Source organism: Panthera onca, chromosome E2, assembly GCF_046562875.1.
Source record: "Panthera onca isolate mPanOnc1 chromosome E2, mPanOnc1 haplotype 2, whole genome shotgun sequence".
NCBI lineage: Eukaryota > Metazoa > Chordata > Mammalia > Carnivora > Felidae > Panthera > Panthera onca.
Genome location: NC_138353.1, coordinates 30,785,011 through 30,807,257, shown reverse-complemented (window position 1 = coordinate 30,807,257; position 22,247 = coordinate 30,785,011). Strand labels below are relative to the sequence as shown.

General features: G+C 38.3%; 1 protein-coding gene across 12 annotated transcripts in view; it reads right to left on the bottom strand.

Moving 5' to 3' along the window:
- Positions 1–22,247, bottom strand: part of CHD9 (chromodomain helicase DNA binding protein 9) — a 234,466-nt gene that overhangs the window by 11,695 nt on the left and 200,524 nt on the right. For 8 of the 12 annotated variants that reach the window (XM_078438705.2, XM_078438704.2, XM_078438706.2 and 5 more), the window contains 9 exons: positions 20,484–20,526; positions 19,084–19,303; positions 16,336–16,538; positions 12,370–13,278; positions 11,212–11,375; positions 9,584–9,856; positions 8,680–8,848; positions 2,455–2,594; positions 1,953–2,174 (listed from right to left, as the gene is read on the bottom strand). In XM_078438705.2, the coding sequence (XP_078294831.2) occupies positions 1,953–2,174; positions 2,455–2,594; positions 8,680–8,848; positions 9,584–9,856; positions 11,212–11,375; positions 12,370–13,278; positions 16,336–16,538; positions 19,084–19,303; positions 20,484–20,526 (2,343 nt within the window). The remainder of the gene's footprint in view (positions 1–1,952; positions 2,175–2,454; positions 2,595–8,679; positions 8,849–9,583; positions 9,857–11,211; positions 11,376–12,369; positions 13,279–16,335; positions 16,539–19,083; positions 19,304–20,483; positions 20,527–22,247) is intronic. The other 4 variants (XM_078438709.2, XM_078438713.2, XM_078438710.2 and 1 more) reach the window with 3 other exon arrangements.

Genomic DNA, 22,247 nt, shown 5'->3' with positions numbered 1-22,247 from the left:
CCTTTGAGAAAACCAGGGATGTGAAAGGCATGTGAAACTCAAGACTGAGGCACTTGGTTATTTCCTGGTGTCAATTAATGGCAATGTAAAATTCTAGACTAAGTACATATTACAGACACAAAGACCACTGTAGGGACTGGAGCTTTTGTAGTTCGTTTTCATGAAAAAAATAACAAGTAATTTTTTCTGTTAATAAAATAACAACTTTACCTTTATATAGAATTTTTTAATCTTCAAAAGACTTTCAGTTTTTAATCACTGGCTCAGTGAATATTCATAGAAAGCTAGATACTAGTCTATGTATCAGGAATTATGTACTAAATAAGTCCTGGGGATACAAAGTCCTGGGGTAACTAGGACACGGTCCTTAAGAAGCTCACAGAGTACTAAGACAGCTTCACTGGGCTGTCCATTTAATCTTCATAATGAAGGCAGATACAATAGGTCTGCTAGCTTCATTGTATAGAGGATCTGGCACAAATTTTGGTAATCAGTATCTAATAGTAAAATACTGCAAAATGAGGGGCACCTGGGTGGCTCAGTCAGTTAAGCGTCCGACTTTGGCTCAGGTCATAATCTCACGGTTTGTGAGTTCGAGCCCCGCGTCCGTCTCTGTGCTGACAGCTCAGAGCCCGGAGCCTGCTTCAGATTCTGTGTCTCCCTCTCTCTCTGCCCCTCCCCTGCTCATGCTCTGTTTCTCTCTGTCTCAAAAATAAATAAAACATTAAAAATTAAAAAAAAATACTGCAAGATGAAATAACAGATTTCTATGAGTAAGAAAGCCATATGCCTATAAGATAGTGCGCACAAAGTATTTCAGGGGATGTAAAAATGCAAATGAAATGTAACAATTCTCACTTTGATTAATGTAAACTCAATGTGCATCTGGAGAGACACAGCTATACTGTTATAGCCTGAAGAAGAGCTTAAAAGTAGTAGTTTGGACACTGGATTTAAGACTGTGTAGCTTGTAATATTTACTTAAAATTTTAGTATTTTAAGTTCTTTATCTAAAAAAGTTATAATAACGCCATTCTGATAAAGGTGTCATGAGTGTTAAATGAGATAATATACGTTAAGTGCTAATTATGATGCCAGGTACACAGCTAAATCTCAATACATGTTTAATATGATCATAGTATTTTTTTTTAAGTTTATTTATTTATTTTGAGAGAAAGCATGTGTGTGAGTGGAGGAGGGGCAGAAAGAGAGGGAGAGAGAGAGAATCTCAAGTAGGTTCCACGCTGTCAGCACAGAGCCTGACATGGGGCTCAATCTCAAGAACGGTAAGATCATGACCTGAGCCAAAAATCAAGTCTTGCTTAACCAAGACTGAGCAACTCAGGCACCCTTAATATGATCACTAGTGTTTTACTTTATTTTTATTACTACTTTTTAATGTTTATTTATTTTTGAGAGAGAGAGAGGGGGAGAGAGAGAGAGTCAGAGACAAAGTGTGAGAGGGGTAGGGGCAGAGAGAGAGGGAGACACAGAATCAGAAGCAGGCTCCAGGCTCTAAGCAGTCATCACAGAGCCCCACGCGGGGCTCAAACTCACAAACTGTGAGATTGTGACCTGAGCTGAAGTCAGACACTTAACTGACTAAGCCACCCAGGTGCCCCTGGTCATTAGTATTTTAAAATAAACTCCTTGAGGAAAAGGATTGGAAATGTTATCCCTTTATAACCTTCACTGGGCTTACATGGTACTCTGTATATTGTTACATGGTAACATGGTCTTACATGGTACTCTGTATATATTACTATTAAGCACAGAATGGAAAAATGGAAAAAGGCACTCATGGGGAAAATGGTATTTTTTTCTGTTAGCTTTCCTAAATCTTGGGCAGAACGTGTATTTACATAAGTGGGTAAAAATTTATGCTTCATCAGCACAGATTTGGTAAGTCACAGAAATAAAATCAATACCAAGATTTGTAAGGCATCACCTACAGGAATAAAAGCTCCTAAATCTTCCACATAACCTGGGTGCTCCTTAAGCCATTTTTCCAAATCCTTTCTCTTTGGCGCATCATCGCCTGCAAGTCTTGTCCCATCTTTCAGGTTAATAACTGGAACCGGACTTTCTGTATCCGGAATTCCTTGAGGCTGAGTGTAGGACAGTGCTGGATTTATCCCTGTAGAAATCTGGGAGCTGGTTAGGCCTACAGTTACCTGTAGAAAAACACCAAATGAAAATTTTATTGCTATGCTTTATCATTCAATTCTTTGCAAAGTCCAATGAAGCAACTGTTTTTGAAGAGGAAAAAAGTAAGTTTTTCAAATTTAAAATTTTCATGAATCTTAGGCAGTGTTGGATGCCTCTGAAATAGAATCCAAAGTACAATCTAATTTCCTAATTAATATTTTTATGCTATAAAACATTCACAGAACAGCAATATGTATATTTACTAGGACTGAATTTTGGACTCAAGGATCAGTAGTTTTTACTTACATGATTAGGTGGTTTATTTCTGTTAAAAAAGAGGATGTCAACACCTTCTACATTCTTCCTCCTTCCCCGCCTTTTTTTGACTATAGGCTGGTTGTCTAATCTAACTCCATTGGCACCAAGGGTTGACTGAATGGAAGTACCTAATCAAATAAAAAAATGCAAAACAGTGGTCAGAATCTAGATGTTCAGTTAAAAGCAATAATTTTTCTAAATATATGGAAGTGTTAGTTCTTATTTTACACCACCCCTATTCCTCATTTGAAAATTTGGAAAACTATAATCAACTTTTTGACTTGTCTCTTCAAATTTCCCCCCCTGATTCTCACACATCTTATCTTCCTCTCCCTTTTAGAGGAGGAAGTGTGTCTTTCTCACGGATAAGACAAATGCTTCTCCTTCCTCTGCAGCCACTAATTCCTACCTTTTCTGAAAGCTTGTTTTATCAGTCTACTTTCTTGTGCCAAAATACCCATTCTATATCAGATTCTTTTCCCTGACTTAAAAACATGGCCTAACTCAAACAACAAATAAACCTCTTTCAGCCTTTTATAATTCCCCAAACCTTCGAAAGGTTAGTATTTGTTGTGCTCTCTTTTTCACGACCAGCTCCTTCCTCAATTTCCCACAGTCCGTTCCTGTGCCAGCTTTTGGCAGGGGTTTTAAGATCACCACTAACTTTTTAGTTGCCAAGTTAAACTGACCTTTATTGTTCCACATTTCAATAAAAATGTCTGTAAGTGGTATGAATTAAAGTTCCATGCATTCAGCCATTTTTTTCCAATAAATAAATACTTATCGAATAGCTTGTACGTAGGTACAAGGTCCTACAATGGTTCGAAGAGGAGTTAAATGGTGTTCCTGTCCTCAAAAGTACATAATCTAGAGCTCTCCTTAAAATACTGTTAAGGATGAGATGTTTGTTTAAAATAATTCACAGCTTATAGTGAGAAATGCATTTTTAATCAATTCAAGGAAAATTTTTAGAGCAAGTCCAGGGTATCCCTGAATAAGGAGTTGCCCATTGGCTGGCTGTGCAACCTTACGGAAGCCACTTACCTTCATCACATCTCAGTTTCAAAAAGGTACCTTAAATCATATGGTAAGGAATTGCTAGTTACAATGATTAAAAAGTAGGTTTGCATATAAAAAAGTACACTAGGAATGTGACATAACTTTATAAAGAAAAGCTTTCATTATCCACCTAGTGAATTTCATTATAACCAGATTCACAAAACATTATAAATGATTTGGAAATACTTTCACTATAGCACATTTTACTTTATTTTTTTAAAGGCTTATTTTTGAGAGAGAGAAAGAGCGAGAGCGAGAGCGAGAGAGAGAGAGCAAGAGGGGAGGGGCATAGAGAGGGAGGGACAGAGGATCTGAAGCAGGCTCCACACAGATAGCAGGGAGCCAGATGTGGGGCTTGAACCCATGAGCCTTGAGATCATGACTTGAGCTGAAGTTGGATGCTCAACCAATTGAGCCAGCCAGGTGCCCCTAGCACATTTCAGCTATAACAATAAACTTTCCCAAAGTACCATTTTTAAAGTACTATTCTTTAAAAAAAAATTTTTTTTTAAATGTTTATTTATTTTTGACAGGGACAGAGCATGAGCGGGGGAGGGGCAGAGAGAGAGGGAGACAGGCTCCGAAGCAGGCTCCAGGCTCTGAGCTGTCAGCACAGAGCCCGACGCGGGGCTCAAACTCACAGACCGTGAGATCATGACCTGAGCCGAAGTCGGACACTCAACCAGCTAAGCCACCCAGGCGCCCCAAAAGTACTATTCTTTTTTATAAGAACTTCTCATAACTTCCTATTCTTTTCTTTTTTCTTTTCTTTCGTTTATTTATTTGAGAGAGAGAGAAACTGTGAGCAGGGGGTGGAGCAGGAAGAGAGAGAGAGAGAGAGAGAGAGAGAGAGAATCCCAATCAGGCTCCGTGCCATCAGTGTAGAGCCTGATGCAAGGCTCGAACCCACAAGCCATGAGATCATGACCTGAGCCAAAATCAACAGTCAGACGCTCAACTGACTGAGCCACTCAGGTGCCCCATGACTTCCTATTCTAATATGAATGAAATACCTTGTATCAGCCCCTTTCCAGCATGACCCCCAACCCTCAATCCCTGCCCCAGCTCAGTTTTTATGTTGTGTATAACCTAGATTCACCTTTTCTAAGCAGGCTCTGATTTCATACAAATATCTCTCCAGTAGGGATTTACATACTAGCTATGTCAATCTTATCACAAAACCATACTATCAAGTCTCTGGTTCATGCTATTCTCTGCTTCTCTTCCACCTCTCCTGGGAAGGTCACTTTCCAGAAAGACCATTATCTAATCTGCCTCTTATACATCTTTTTCAATTCTACCTCTTCCAGAGGACTCTGCCTAAGTTTCTAGACAGCAGTGGCTCCCCTCTTCTCTGGTATTTAGTAACTATAATGTGCTGTGTGGCAAAACATATTATCTTGTTTTTGTTAATGTCTTGTCTGATATTTAAATTTTCTTAATGTTTGTTTAGATTTGAGAGAGAGAGAGAGAGAGAGAGAGAGAATAAGAGTGCAAGAGGGGGAGGGGCAGAGAGAGAGGAAGACACAGAATCTGAAGCAGGACAGCATAGAATCTGAGCTGTCGGTACAGAGCCTCACTCGGGGCTTGAACCCATGAACCGGGAGATCATGACCTGAGCCAAGTCAGATGTTTAACTGACTGAGCCACACGGGTGCTCCAAAGTCTTGTCTAATATTTTAACATGTAGGTCTTAGTCTACCAAGCAACTGAAAGGCAGACAGTGTCTATGTTTCTTTTTACTTTCTCTTTACTATATTTCCGGTGTAATATAAAAAGGTACTTAATTATCTCTGGAAAAACAACTGCATATACACCAAAGTGTGCATTTATAAACATACCCTATTTGACAATTCATAAACATATTTTCTTTGGCCAATTATATACTACTGTGATGCCCTTCCTTCCTTTTTTTCTTTCTTAAAAAAACTGAGCCACCTTGAGTTATTTCTGAGGGTGATTTTTATAAACGTTACTGATTTAAGCTAGAATCCAAAATGGAAAATTTAACTTAATCTCCTTTATAAAGCTTGTATTGCCTTTGTCATAGATGCAATTATAACACTATTAAAAATAGCTTCTTTCTGCTAAATGTCTACGAGGTGCCACACACCGAACGCGGTTTAAACAGTGTTTTCTTAAATCATCAAAAACGAAACAATAAAATCATAGAGGTATCATTATTTTTTCATTAAAAAAATTTTTTTTTTTTAAAGAAAAATTTTTCTGCTTAAAGACAGAGCACTCATGTGGGAGAGAGTGGGGGAGGGGCAAAGGGAGAGAGAGATCTTTAGCAGGCTCCACACTCAGCACGAGGCCCAGTGTGGGGCTTGATTCCACAACTACAAGATCATGACCTAAGCAGAAATCAGGAGTTGGATGCTCAACCAACTGAGCCACCCAGGCACCCCAACACAGAAGTAATCTGAGGCCTATTTTATAAATGAGCTCAGAAGCATTAAGTTACTGGCCTAATGTCACAGCTGGCAAATGACAGAATTAAACCCTAGGCTGTTTGGCTCTATCAACACCCTCTGTTCATTATTCTAGGTAGTTTCTGGAATGGGCTCTTTAGTTTTGTCTTATTGTAACTTATGCTATTTTACTATCCCCTTCATTAATTAAATTACATTACAACCTGTATCTTTATTGGAAACTTTCAGATAAAATTCAGAGGGACCCATATAAACATAAAAAGGGCCTAGGCTTTGGAATATTAAGAATTATGATAATAGTATTTATTCAGCATCTAATTCTAAAACCTGTGAGGTACCAATTTTAACATTGGTTTAGCATCTAATTATGTGCCCGGCTCTGTATTAGCCACTCTACACATATTATTTATCTCACCCAACAACTCTCTCCTACCCCAACCGTTCATTTCATAAACAAGAAAAGGGAAAAAATTGTTAAGAGATGTTCTAAGAGTCGAATAGGAAGGCAAATCTAGATTTCACATTTGCAGTTAGTAAGACGGATGAGATATAATTTAGATAATAACTCTTCCTAGTTTTAATGTCTGAGGCTTTTTAATATTTTACATAGCTGCAGATTAGTGTCACAATTACTACTTATACTATTAAAAATAGTAATGTTTGCCAAAGTAACCTTTAAATAACCTTAAAGGTGAACACTGTACAATTCAGCTGCAATAGCAATAAAATGGTCAGATGATATTAGTGTCAATCCCATTTTATGGTGGAGTTATCAGAGTACAAGAAATTGTATTTCTAAACCCCACTTAGGTTAGTCAAAAGAGCCCACAGCTTATCTTCCCCATTTGTTCCCATTTTTCCCCTAAAAACACAGAGCTCCTTTAATACAATACTGTTAATGAAAAGCACAGTTTGGGGATTTATACTTCAGTAGTAGAAGCATGGCTGATTCATATTTGAACTGCAATCTGTACATGTCTGAAAGTCCAGGAACTAGAGAATTACAATGAATGGTTAATGAATCTGTAAGTAATACTGACGGTACTAATTTGTAATTTAACTATGATTTATAATTAAAAAGTCATGACAGCAGCAATTGGGAATAGCAACCAATTTAACACTTATAACAAAGCATTATTTTCCCAAATCGTAGGAGTCCCACACACTGTGCTCATGCACAGCAGGAGATCTGAAATGTTTTCAAATACTGCATGGCAACCAGATCAAGTAGAATACTGAAACAGGGTCCTCAGCCTTATGTAAATGGTAGGTGTAATGGAAATTCAAGTCACTAATCTGCTTTAATTGAAAACCTGCATTTTGTAAAGACTCAGCTGATCATGAGTAAAATTCTCAATTTCCGATACTGCACTTTAAACGGGACACAGACAAATTAAAGCACACTAGACCAAGATCAAGAAAACAAAACAAAACAAAACAAAACAAAACAAAACAAAACAAAACAAAACTTCTTATGGACCTCAGCACCTACAGAGCACACAACATGTGGCACCGATTTGGTATCTAACAAACACTATTGATTCAAATTGTTAAAAGGTTAGAAGAGATACAGTCCCAAAGAGGAGGAGATATGATCATTGCTTTCAAAATGTTAAGATGATCATGCAAACATAGGAATAGGTTAATTCTCTGATGCCTTTACTTTTTTAATAATTAAAAATTTTTTTTTAAAGTTTATTTATTTATTTTGAGAGAGAAAGAGAGCACAAGTGGGGAGGAGAACACAAAGAGGGAGAGAGAGAATCCCAAGTAGGCTACATGCTGTCAGCACAGAGTCTGATGCAGGCCTTGAACCCACAAACTGTGAGATCATGACCTGAACCGAGATTAAGAGTCAGACATTTACATATTAAAAAAAAATATTTACTTATGAGAGAGAGAGAGAGAGAGAGCACACAAGCATGCACACCAGTGGGGGAGGAGCAGAGAGACAGACAGACAGAGGGAGAGACAGAGTGTTAAGTAGATTCCACATCTAGTTCAGAGCCTGATGCAGGGCTCCTTCCTTCTCATGAACTGCGACATCATGACCTGAACTGAAACCAAGAGGCAGACGCTCCACCGTCTGAGCCTCCCAGGCACCCCTTGTGACGCCTTTAAAGTCAGAATCTCAATCACTGAGAAAAAACAATTGCAAGCAAAATTTTCTTCTAAGTAAGAAGGAATTTTGTGGTAATTAGAGCTGCCGAGTAATATAAAGGGCTGTTTAAGGTAGTAACAATCTTTTTCCTGTAAATATTCCATGAGAATGAAAGATTGTCTTTCAGGGACTAGTCATGACAATTCCTGTATCCTATAGACGACTGGACTACACTGTCTCTAAAGTCTTTCTAAAACTTCTCATTTTAACCTTCTCTACAAATCACCATTCATTTGTGGTTCAGGTGTTTGCTTTCAAATTCATCATTGGTTTTATATTGAAATGCTGTTTGAGCTTTTACCTGCATAAAGGGACTCGACAGAATATTTCCACCCAAATATTTAAATCCCCCAAATAAAACTGCACCCTGCTTTAAAATGTCATATTAAACGCCTCAACAGGTATTTATTAAGAACTAAAATTATACTGATTACAGACTTAAAAGAGACCCCGACATTAGAGGATAGATGACTTTTTATTAGAAGAATAAATAAAAGAGGATTTGGAAACGACAGCAGGAATATTTCCTACTGAGGCAATTATTGTGACCGTATTCACCTGATACTGGCACGGATTTGGGAAAGGTGGCGAGGCTGGTCTCCGACGCACTCTGCAGTTCCCGAAGCCGAGCAAGGTACTGTTGCTGCCCCAGGGCACTGTCTTCGCTGTCGAACGGTCTTTTCTGAGCAAGCCCTTGCTTCTGAAACGTCAACTTCAAACCACCTTCCTGTTAACAAACACCATTATCAAGAAAGAAACAATTAAAAAAAAAGAACCCATTTCAGGTTAGTAAGAGAAATTTTTTACTTAGAAAAAGTGAAGTAAAAACCCTGAAACGTTAATCATCTTCCTATTCAGAAATGAACTAAAGAAAAAGAACGTCAACCAATTTCTATAATGAATATTATGTTTTCTGTCTTAAATGAAAAAAAAAACAGGTACTACATACACTTTTCTGAGCAAAACAAAGTTTTACATGTGACTGGTACACTGGAACACTATCAGCTTGAGACATACTTCTCTATGTACATTATTAGGACATTTCAGAGGACGTAACCCACATATTAGACACCGAATAATCAATTTAGCTTCAAAAATCATACTGAAAAATGAAATGTTACTGAGAACAGAGCATGCTAAATGTTTAAAAGAGAAAGTGCACTGACATACCATTTAAATATTATACAAAAGAACCAAAACAATTAGCATTTGTCAGACTGTTTAAGAAAGCATTCTTGATTGGCAGGACTATTTTCAGAAGTATAGGTAGAGAAACATTTAATGATGATCCTTCTAGTAGGATATTCAAGTCTAATAACCTGGATATCAAAAAGAAAACAATCCAAATACCAGAAAACAAGTATGTGAAGGAAGTAAGAGTGAGAGCAGGCAGCCACTTGCAGAAAAAGCATGCTGCACACGCAATCGCAATCGGGTCCTAGGGCAATAAAAATAAACATACGTCTTTGATTTTCACTGTAAACTCCTTTTCTCGTACATGCTTCTTCACCTTTGACATCTGTGTTGACTGATCGTGTTCTTCTTTAACACCGGCGCCTGGGGGTGTGGGTACACTGGGTTCGCTATATTCTGTAGCTGCGCCAGGGCTGTCCAGCAGTTTTGTGGTATAGAAAGAGGCCACTGTGTTGGCATCATAACTTCTTCTAGCTGAAGGCCACTTCCCTTTCAGAACTGTTTGACAAATACTGTCCAGCCGGTTGATCATCACACGATCCTGGAAAAGCATGCAAACATCTAAGTGTGGTTTTCATAGTCAGGCCAGCCCTTCGGAGATAAAATGGCTCAGGGCCTTGATGGATTTAACCCTGGTACAACCTATGTGCATTTGGTGTGTATACATGCTCTCACATACATATGTAATTCCGTAAGAGTTCAAGTACAAATTTCCATTGGAGTCCAAAAATATATGACAGATAGTCTTCTGTAATTTCATTTTTTGTTTATAAAGTAGGTTTCACGCCCAACACGGTGCTTGAACCCACACCCCAAGATCAAGACCTGAACAGAGATCAAAAGCTGGATGCTTAACCAACTGAGCCACCCAGGTATCTCAGCCTTGTTATTTTCATAATTATACAAGTAATACAAGTTCGTTGGAAAAATTCAATCAACTCAGAAGCAGGTAAGAGTAGAGTTCTTCACCTCCCCATTTCACAACCTCCCTCCTAAAGGTAAGTACTCTTGTACTAGTCTAGCCACATTGACAGAATTTCATTAATCCGATCTGAACTTCTACCACTGAAAGTATATACACTTAAGTGAACTTTCAAAAAAATGGTTGTTTTAATTAATTTATTTTTGAGAGAGAAAGAGGGAGAGGGGGAGGGGGGGAGGGGGGGAGGGAGGGAGGGAGGATGGGAGAGAATCCCAAGCAGGCTCCGCACCGTCAGCGCAGAGCCCAGTGAGGGACTCCACCTCATGAAGTGTGAGATCATGACCTGAGCCAAAAACAAGAGTCAGGCGCTTAACTGAGCCACCGAGGTGCCCCAAGTGAACTTTTTTTTTAAGTCATAAATGGCTATGGTAAATTTCTTCAAGGAGACTCAGCTCGAAGCACCCATTCATAAACAAGCCCTTGAATATTGTATGTGAATGTCAGCATCCATTATCTCTTATTCTAAACATTCTAAGGTTATGTTGAGAAATAAACATATTCAAGTACACCTATTTACTTGGTAACAGTAGTTGATACTTCTGATGCTAACACCAAAATGCCATCCTATGTTTTTTGTTTTGTTTTTTTAATTTTTTTTAACGTTTATTTATTTTTGAGACAGAGAAAGACAGAGCATGAACGGGGGAGGGTCACAGAGAGAGGGAGACACAGAATCTGAAACAGGCTCCAGGCTCCGAGCTATCAGCACAGAGCCCGATGTGGGGCTCGAATCCACGGACCGTGAGATCATGACCTGAGCCGAAGTCGGACGCTTAACCGACCGAGCCACCCAGGCACCCCCATCCTATGTTTTATAGTGACCTATTTCTCCACACAGTAAGTTATCTACCATGAAAGCAACATAGAGAAATACTCAAAAAATGATCTGTTCTGGTAAGACATTACTCATTTACCTTTGGCCAATATGAGGCTGCTAGCATGTATCCTCCTTGTAAGATATAAGCGGACTCTGGTGTCCCATTGTTCATCTGGAAGCTATCTTGGGTCTCATCCTGGGTAGTGCTCAGTGACGCAACACTTTCTTCATCGTAGGCTTTCACGTGAGGGGTACCTTCTGCTGAGAACAATTATAACCGTTTTAAAAAGACTTTATAAAACAATTTTATATATACTTTTCAAATCTTATATAACTATTCAAAGGAAAAAGTTAGAAGTAAAAACAAATGGCCAAAAAGGAAAAAAAATCCACCTAGAATACAATGCGGTGCCCACTGTTTAAAAAAATTATCACAAAAGCAAAATAAGTGGCATTAAAGAGGTTGAGGGGGAAGGGTTAACAAAATATCCCTTTCTGCATAAATATCTGACCCTCAGTTAACCCTGTAGGTCTGTCTCCCTGGACACATATAAACTCCAGAATGATAAAGTGCATTTGGACTGAGGGGACCATAAAAACCTGAGGAGTACACTGACATCCTCTCAGGAGGGGACCTGTATGCCGGGGCATGTCCTTGTGGCAACCCTGAAACTTGTGCTCACAGAGCCGTCACAAGAGACGCTGGCTTCTGCAGGATCTGAGGCTCCTTAGGCCAGACTGGCTCTTGCACCCGCTCGCCATCAACTCATTGCCTTGCACCTGAACTGTGGGCTGCAGCAAGGACAGAGCCACCTGACACTCCTCTACAGGCAAACTGTAGTTCCTGTGTCGTTCTGAGGAGACAGCTGCCAAGGAGGGCCTATGATACTCTTGTTGGTCTGACGGCTTAATCTAAGAACCCTGCTGGCTGTTACAGAATATGATCTTGATGTGTTCACTGATCAGCATGTTCAGAAAAAAAGGAACACTAAACTGAAGGTGATCACAAAGAAACCCATTATTGTACAAAATGTCTAATTCCTGTTTGATTAACCCGTTTTGCAATGCCTTGAGTACTGAATAGGGAGTGTGCACCAGTAACACGAGTTTCCTTTTCGATAGTGCTTCTCTAAGAAAATCTGTACATATAAGACTTAGGTTAACAATTTTAAGCATGCTTAAGTTATGTGAACCGAATTCGTTTTCATTTTCACTTGAAATGTCTTAAAACAGCAAAAGCACTTTATGCATATACCTCGCTTTGGGACTTCTTCTTCTTCACTGTCACTTTCTTCTGATGAAGATGAGGAGGAGGATGATGAGGAAGAGGATGAGGATGAGGATGAAGACGATGCTGAAGAACAGGAGGAGGATGAAGAGGAACTAGAGCCTGATCGAGAGTCGGAACAAGAGGAGGAGGAAGACGAGGAAGAAGATGATCTGGAAGAACAGGATGATCTCTCAGAATCAGAGTCAGACTCAGAACTAGATTCGGATCCTCTTTTGTGGACTCGCTGTTTCTTAGAAGCTGGGTTTGGAGTTAGGGGTTCTGTTCTGGCTGCAACCATGCGTCTGTCTGTTTCACCTTTTCCACCAGATTTCTGGTCTCCAGTGGCCTGCGGTAAAACACCATTCTTTGGACTTACAGGCTCAGACTTTATTAGTGTCCTGGTTTCCTCAGAAGACATAGATTCTTCTTCAGAAGACTGAGGCTCCTCTTTAAGATTTTCACTTTTAACTTTCATATCCTCTAGAATAATACCTTTAGCATCTAGGAGCCTAGGTAGAGAGGTAAGAGGAGAAGCAGAAAGTGCTACTTGATATTGCTGTAAAAGTGGGGTAGAAGTCCTTGAAGGAGCCATCTTACTTTGACTGTAGTTCCTTTGAGCTGCCATAAAGGAGAGTTCAGGATCACGAAGAATGTGATAGTCTGTTCGGCTCACCCCATGTTTCGCAGCTCCAATGAGCAAGTCCCTATCATGAGGGCCACATTCCCACCAGACTGGTAGGTCTGGATTTGGATGGCAAAGCTTCAAGCGTTCAAACAATTGTGGATGTCGGAGGGCCTGTTCCCGTACTTTCCTTAGAAGTTCAATGCGATACAAAGTCCTTGAAGCACGTTCTTCTGTGATTGGCTGGATAAAAATATTTGGATCCACCAATTCTATGTTAAGACAAGAACAAAAACATTAATCTTGGAAACACTTTATTACAGAGTTAAACAAATAATGCAACTTCTAAAATGCAACTCTACTCGATATCACTGTGTAGTTTCCAGAATTTTTAAAATATTTTTAAATGAGGAAAGATAGAAGTTTTTAAAAGTACCAAAATCCATACATACAGTGTATAACACTGGATCTTCTGAAAGTGGGGAAAACGTAATGTTTTTGGGAAATATGTTAATATAACTATGAATTTACTTTTAAAAAATTCCCTATGAGCTATGTCCTTACTAATCTGTGTCTTTTATTATTTTTTTAATGTTTATTTATTTTTGAGAGACAGACAGAGCACAAGTTGGGGAGGGGCAGAGAGAGAGAGGAAGACACAGAATCTGAAACAGGCTCCAGGCTCTGGAGCACAGAGCCCGATGCCGGGCTTGAACTGGGGAACAGCAAGGTCATGACCTAGGCCAAATTTGGATGCTTAACCGACTGAGCCACCCAGGTACCCCACTAATCTGTGTCTTAATCAAAGAGACAAACACTTACTTGAACTCATTTATAAATACAAATTAAAACTGTTAAATCATAGCCGATAAACAAACAGAAGTCCACATATTTCTAGCTGCACCAAGGAAATTCAGGGCATTGTGGTGAACTCACAGGAACACTTAAGGCTTTCTTAAAATTTCAGGGAAGTGCAGGAACACTGTCAAAGGCTATGTGAAGTAGTGGCTTGAGCTGGCTCAGTTTCAACATTAGATCTTGCTATATTCCTTTTGATGCGGTTATATCTTTGTGGGCAGAGATACTGGCAGTTCAGAAATCGACAGGGGCTTGTTGAAATAATGTGGGCCCACTTAAAGGAGCTGGTAGTGGCCAAATCTAGAACAATTTGAGTATCAAAATAATGAGAGTATTGGGTTCTAACCTATAGAGTAAAATAAATATCTATGAGTCCATTCTGATATGAATAAGTGAATAATTGATCAACAGATGAAACGGAAACAACAGTTCTTGCTTGTAGCAGAATTCCACATTAAAAGCTGTTACACATAAGGATCTACTCATGGATACTAATGTCAATGGGTGGAAGTTTGAGGAGAAACAGGATTTGTGTGGTCTCAAAGTATCTCCTCAAGGTATCTGTTAACTGCAGGGGAAAGGATATCAATTTTACACTGGAGAAACATGGCATAAACTACTGTAACCAAGCAATCAAGGGCAACACCATCAGTGTTAGCTATCTTGACATCATGAACCCATTGATATGTTCTGAGAGGGACACATCATTTCTCTGGTACTCTTGACAAAAATGCATAACCTCAATGCAATCGGGTCATGAAAGACAAGAGAGAAACTGAGGGTCTGTTACAGACTGTAGGAAGCTGAGGGGAAAGACCAACTAAATACAATGTGGGATCCTGGAACAAAAAAGGACATCAGTGGACAAACCAGTAAGATCTGACTAGGCATTCAATTTAGTTAACAGCATTGTACTGTTAAGTTTCCTAGTCTGATAATTATACTGTAATTAGTCATGTAAGATTTTAACTTTAGGGGAGGCAAAGTGAGAAATGCATGGAAACTTCTGTGGTTTTTTGCAACTTTTTTCAAAGTCTGAAAGTAGTTTAGAACAAAAAGTTAAAAAAAAAAAAAAAAAAAGACCATGCAGACATCAGTGTAGAACAGGAAACAAGAGTGGGCATATCCATTCTACCTCTAGGATGTGACAGTTGTATAGTCCCTGACAGGTGTATACATCTCATTAGTAAGTAACTGAGGTTATTTAAGAAAGAAAAGTAGTACTTTTTTTCTTTCAGCTTCTATTATGTTTTCAAACAATTACTAGATTGTTGGAAACAAATACTTAAGTTGTTTGGATCTAATTATTCATTAAACAGAACTTCTGGCCTCAGGTGCTGTGAAAAATTACTGAGACAGTAAGGGATCTATGAGCTGAGGAAGTTTGGAAAACTGATCTAAGTAAAACCTCACTCACATTTCTAACAAGAAAACTACCTTTTCGATCATTATTGATTGTCAGTAATTAACCCTTTCTTTTTAAAAACTGGAGTCAAAGTGGTTAATTTATTCATCACATTTTATATCGTTTGGGAATTAAGAAAATTAAAAAAAAAAAGAAATGAGGGCCTCTCAGTAACCATAAATAATAGAAGACACAATACTTTGCTTTATCTCTTTAAACCCATGGATAGTCTCTCAAAAGACCTTTAAGTAGACTACTCTGGATTATCTGGTATTTGGGTAATCAAGTGATGGGCTACTCTATCCAGTAGACTGACAACAGATCTGTTAGGACATAAAATTAAAACAAACCAACCAACCCACATGAAATTTACGTCCTTTTATTAGCAATTTATATTTTGACTACGAAATAGGATTAGGAAGCCACTGGGTTTAGCAGTCAGAAATCATATTCAACAAAGAATGGAGACAGCTGCTTATAATAGCATGATTGAGAGGAATTGCTGACAGGATGAGTGATTTCTCTGGGCTTCAAAGACGATGAAAGTCACTCTCCTGGGTGAATCTGCCTCGCCAGTGCCTTGGCTGAGCATAAGCACCTCTGATTGGTTGTTGTTCTCCTTTTTTTGAAGGCTCTGGGTGATTTTTTTTTTCCCTATTAAAACTCTTTGAAATGTCTTTAGAGAGGAGGCCTCATTCCTTGCAAAATTATTCACTGAATAAACCCTGTAAAACAGTTCCTATGAGATGGACTAAAACTACAGGTTAGTTCTGTTTATCTGAAGCTACTATTTATCTTCTACCTTCCCCCGATCATCAATCTAATATTGAATAAGCACTGGCTATTCCTCAAAACTCAAGGTGCAACTTTATTCTCTTTTGATCTAACTTTAATAGCAGAATTAACAAATAGGGGGAATCTCTGAACATAGTTAATTTACAATTTTGAAAAATAACTGATGTGTTGAATTAGACAGTATTGACATAAAAAAAGTTGGAAATTTCAGAATTTTAGGGATTTTTGCCTCTTTGACCAAAACCAGGAAAAAAAGAAGTTTTATACCTACCTTCTTTGGAAGGAAGACGACAAACCCTCCGACACATGGACATGAATGCATACAAATACTTCTCCAAACTATCATCAGTTTTCTTATGCAGCCTAGCCATAGCTCTAAATTTTGTCCAGTCAAATTGGCCTCTGTCAGGATCAAATACCACTCCAAATGTGGACACAACTCTATAAAAGTCAGCTTCTTCTCTTCTTGTCCATCTATTTTGAGTCAGATTAAAGAAAGAGCCACACTGGTCATTAAAATAAATATTAATGCTGAATATAATGACTAAAATAAAATTTAAAACATTTCAAATACCTAACACTTTAAAGGATTAAATGCAAGGGTACTACTGCCTTGCAAATATATGCCAGTTGACTCATCTGTCCAACCATGCTTCTCTTCCTTCAGAAAATAATAGTTTTTTGCACATCTACTATGTAAGAAAATATGCAGAGGATACAAGATTACGTAAGACATGATGACCCTACCTTTAAGGAAACAGTGAAACATTTCAAACATATCCCTAGTATAAGGTGGTATGTTGTAGCTGTATGCATTCTAGGAAGCAAGGATTTTAGGAGAGTGCAGAAGATGGGAGGTCCAGTTCAGACCTGAGTGATCAAGAAAGCATCACAGAAGTAAGTGGCTTTTAAGATGGAACAAGGCTAAGATCAGGTAGGGAATTCTAGGAAGCGGACACAGTATAAGCAAAGTAGGAAGTAATCTACATTTGGGGGAGATGACGAGCATTCCAGTTTGACAAGGATATGGCTCATATTGGAGGCAGAAATGGGGTCTGATTATGAAACACTTCATATGCCTGGCTAAAAATAGTCTCTATTCAGTTGAAAGCTCCTAAAGATATTGTAAGAGGGTAATATTACCTTCACATACCACAAATCTCCAAACACAGTCTAACTTATAGACACTTTTCCCTAGTTAACTTATAGAATTGTGAGAACGAGAAAGAGTATATGAGACCTTTGAAAAACATCAACAGGCCATTTTTATCATAGTGCTTCATTAAGAAGATTCATGTAATAATGCTGCAAAAATAGCCTGGGAAACCAATTAAATCTTATAAAGCTTACACCTGGGTGATGGAAGTAGGAATAGAATAGAAAGGATGAGTTAAAACACTACACAGAACACACAAAAATATGACACAGTGTCTACCCTCAAAGAACTTACAACTTAGGAAGACAAGACAGGGAAAGGAAAAACGTCCTTATAACATCTTGTATTAGTGTGATAATGAGTAATTTATTTGGATAAGTGCTATATGAGTACAGGAAACAGAATACTGTGAGCTGGCCTGTTTGAGAAAAAATTAATATAAGAGATAGGACAGGGGTTGGGCTCTGAAGGATGGGCTAGGTATGAACTAAAGAGGAGGAAGAAAGGTATCCCAGGTGATAGGAACAACATAAGCTAGGGTACTGAGTCAAGAATACGTAGGATATTATGGCAGAGGAAATAGTACTGGATAGAATTAGAAATGCATGCTGACATCTAAATTGAAGAGACTCTTGGACTGAGGCTTAAGAACTTAAACTTTATACCTACAGTAAATAAGGAGCCATTGAATATCAAGAGAAAACTAGTATTTTAGGAAGATTGATCGAGATCTGACAGACCAAGGGAAAATGTATGTGGTTAAAGATGGCCATAAATTCTTTGCCGCTCTTCCCGTGGACAGGTATAATCTCTTTCCCTTTTCTTTTAAACTTCATTGGCCGTGTGACTTTTTTTGACCCATAGAAAGTGGCAGAAGTGATGCTTTATAATTGCTGAGACTAGGCCTTAAGAAATCTCCAGCTTTTATTGCCTTTGTCACTGGGAATGCTCCCTCATTCAAGCTCCCAGCTGGCAGCCCAGCACCAACTGCCAGGTGTTTGAGTGAGGCCACTTCCTACCTGCTGGCCAAAAACACGGGAAGCAGAAGAACCACCTGGTCAACCAAGAGAATCATGGGAAATAAAAAAAAAAAAACTGGTGTTTCAGTCACCACATTTTGGAGTGGGTTACGATGCAATTGTAGGTAACTGAAACAGTGTATTTACAGAGATCTAGAACATTGGAAATCTTGTTTCAGATGAATTAAACTCTGGTTATGATGGATGTGCTGCAAATAAATACCAAAGAACAAGATATATTTTCCAGAGAAGATCCAAGGATCCAGGTTTAACAAGGAGGCCAGGCTACTGCTAAACATTGCTATTCTTTTCAGTGTAGTCTATCCTCTTTAAGAAGTTAAAGCTTTTGGGGGGAGAGTAGCATGACTGTCTTCTTAACAAGGTCTTTTGCAGAAAGGTATACTATTTTTTTCTCCTTTGATATGAGTGGTTGCAAGGGTTCATCCTCTGTATAAAACAGATAAGGACTTGTCTTCCATACATTCTTACATTTCATAAATGTCAATATAAAGTAAGGTAGAATGGACTTTATTTCACGTAACTTAAATGTATGCTTTATTAAGAATTTAATTCTTGAGTTTGCTCTGCAATTTCATTTTTTTAATACCTCAGTATTCATAAATAACAGAATAATGATTAAGTACGAAGAGTGCAAGAAACGATAAAATGCAATGATCTTTATCTGTTTGATATATTTGTGTGCATGCATAAAAGCACTTTGCTTTGACCAACTTCTCTACCTATATATGTTTTTCACAAAGTGAGATAATCACACTCTAAGAGGCTTCGGAATGAAAAACTACATTTAGATACTAACATTAAAAATTTAGTGCTACTGTCTTACCTCTGCTGTCTTTCTATCTTGGCTGCCATTTTAGGATTCAGAGTGGCTTCTTCATAAAGAGGCTGCATGACACTGGCAGGCACTGAGAACGTGGGCTGTATCTGTTGGATTTGTCTGTTTTTATTAGTACGCTGATATGCAGTGATGAGACGCCTCAAACGTGTGGTTAAAGCTGATTGAGTTGGCCAATAAATTTTATCACCCTCCATCAGCTGACCATCTGTATTTAAAGAAACTCATATCAATAAAAAAAAAACTAAAAAATGAAAACAATTTTGACCCTCCCCCCCCCCCACCAAACTAAACAGATAATGAAATGAAGCTCACAAAAAGAGCAAAATTTCCTTACTTAAAATATTTTTTCTTTCAATCTGATTATGTGGGGGAAAAAACCCACACAAACCAAACCTCTCATTATAAAAAGGTTTTAACTACAGCTGTAAAAACATTACAACAAGTTTTTACAGCAGCTCAAAAAAAGTAGGTCACAGTGGAATAAAGAACCACAATATTATCTATTGAACTTCGCTTGCACAGAAAATACAACTCTTGCATTTCCAGGCCTAATACGTTTTACTGCCTGGCAAATACTCACTTGCCTTAATTTAAATGAATTAAAAATCAAACTGAAATCTTTGGGAAGTTGAATACTGTAGACACTTTTAAGTAATGCCTTCTTCTGTATTAAATCTATCTCAATTTATGTGAGAACCAAAACATTTTAAAGGCCATTAGTGAGGAACATATATTATAAAAAACTCCCTATAACAATGCTGTCACTTTTATGCTCTTATTCACCTAATAAAGTGCAGGACCTAGCTCTCTGTTTCCAGGGAATAATCTTCTAATTACATACACCATAATTAAGCAGTAATCATTCATGCTAAGCCAATGCTATTCCTTCTTCCCTAGTCAAACTATGAAAAGATGAGGCCCGACTCCACTTGGGTGCCAGGTGGGAGTGAGTGTACTCTAACAGTATGTTTCTATCTTGATAACCAGAAGGAAGTAGAAGGAAGACCCTGCAAAGGAAGGCTTTGTAGAAAAGGGGTGTGAGAAAGAATGGACCCTAACGTGCATATGGAACTAATAAGTTGTTGGATGGGTTACTGAACTAACACTTTAATGATGAAATCTCATACGCAAATTTAGTAATGTAACCATAAAATCATCAAAGCTTTGATTCCATAAAAGCTTAGTGAGTCACTGTGTAACTATTTGTAACTAAAAATACTGTTACATTTCCAATCAACTAGTATGTCTTATAATGATTACAACTGTCTTCAATAAAAATGTCATATGCATCAAACATCACAAAAGTGGAACAGTTTATTGATTTCATGGTATCATGAGAATGTGAATTTTCAATAATACTAAATAAAGAGATAAATGCAATGTACCTCCATCTGCTATAACAAGATCTCCTGGTGAAGAAACATCATCCTTTTAAAAGAAAACAGAAATTTGTCACAGGGTAATTGGGTCAAGATACACTGAAGAAGAAAAGAGAATCAGGTTTCTTAATATAGTAGTAGAGAACTTTTTGTAATAGAGTTTTTAATGATTAATTTATCAAAATTAAAAATTTTAATTTCTTGTTCTAAATTCCCACCCATTTACAACTTCTCTGTTGCCTTTTACACTTCAGACCAATTATTTTGCACTACAATTTTCCTCTTCCGTGACCACTTTTGGTCCAGTTGCTTTCCCCCCACCCTTCCTCTACCTGCAAATATGCCCCAGGCTTTCTTGCTGGTTTTTTTTTTTTTCGTTCTATATACCAACTTCCATAATTTATTCATTCTCATATCTGATTATTAGCCAGCAAATCTTTTTTCTTTCAGCCTTGAACAGTTTGCTTGTGGTGTATATCTAATCTTTATCTGTCAACAGAGCAGCTCCAATTAGGTATTCCAACATTACTGTAAACATATTCATAACTTTGGTGGTTTTATTCCAATGACTACTATTTTTTTAAGTTTATTTTAATTTATTGTTTATTTATTTTTTGAGAGGGGTCGGGGGGGGAGAGAGACAGAGAGGGAGAGAGAAAGAATCTGAAACAGACTCTGTGCTGTTAGTACAGAGCCCAACGTGGGTCTTGATCTCATGAATTAATAAGATCACGATCTGAACTGAGATCAAGAGTCGGAGGCTTAGCCAACTGAGCCATCCAGGCACCCCAACTGTTATCTTTTTAAAGTTTGTTTATTTGTTTGCTTACTTATTTAAGTCACCTCTACACTCAATGTGGCACTCGAACACACAACCCTAAGATGAAGAGTTGTGCGCTCTTCCAATTGAGCCAGTCAGGTGCTACCAATGACTACTATTTTCTATTGTTATTTTAGAGAAGACTGAAATTAGAACCACTGTCATTCCTTTTCAAGTGGGTCTTTTTTTTTTTTTTTTTAATTTTTTTTTAACGTTTATTTATTTTTGAGACAGAGAGAGACAGAGCATGAACGGGGGAGGGTCACAGAGAGAGGGAGACACAGAATCTGAAACAGGCTCCAGGCTCTGAGCTGTCAGCACAGAGCCCGACGCGGGGCTCAAACCCACGGACCGTGAGATCATGACCTGAGCCGAAGTCGGACGCTTAACCGACCGAGCCACCCAGGCGCCCCTCAAGTGGGTCTTTTAACTCTGGTTGCTTTTAACATATTCTCTTTGTTCGGAACATCTGTAATTTCACTAGGATGTTTTTTTAGAGTGGACTTAATTTTTTTTATCCTGCCAAGATTCACTTTATTTCTTGAATCTCAGGATTCATGTCTTTCATTAAGTCTGAAAAATTCTCAGCTGGTATCTCTCTTAAAACAGGTCTTCTCCTTTATGCTCTCTGGCCACTCCCTCTGGAATACTGATTGGACATATACCAACCAGACATCATCATGCTATCCTCCTTGTCTCTAAAAGAGTTTTTCGTATTGATTTATTGCCTCTCAGCCCTAAATTCATTACCTTTCATACCTTTTACGGGCCCTAAGAAAATGGATCTGGCTCTTTAAATACTATGTTTCACCAGCCAGTATGATGTCAAGCTTTGTCAGTAGTGGCAGCCAGAGACACAGTATGAGGAAAAGGGTTTTTCTTCTTTGGTTTGGGTGAACTCCTCCCGTGCTCACCTCTGCAGTTCAAGCAGCTTCTTTAAGTGCCTATTG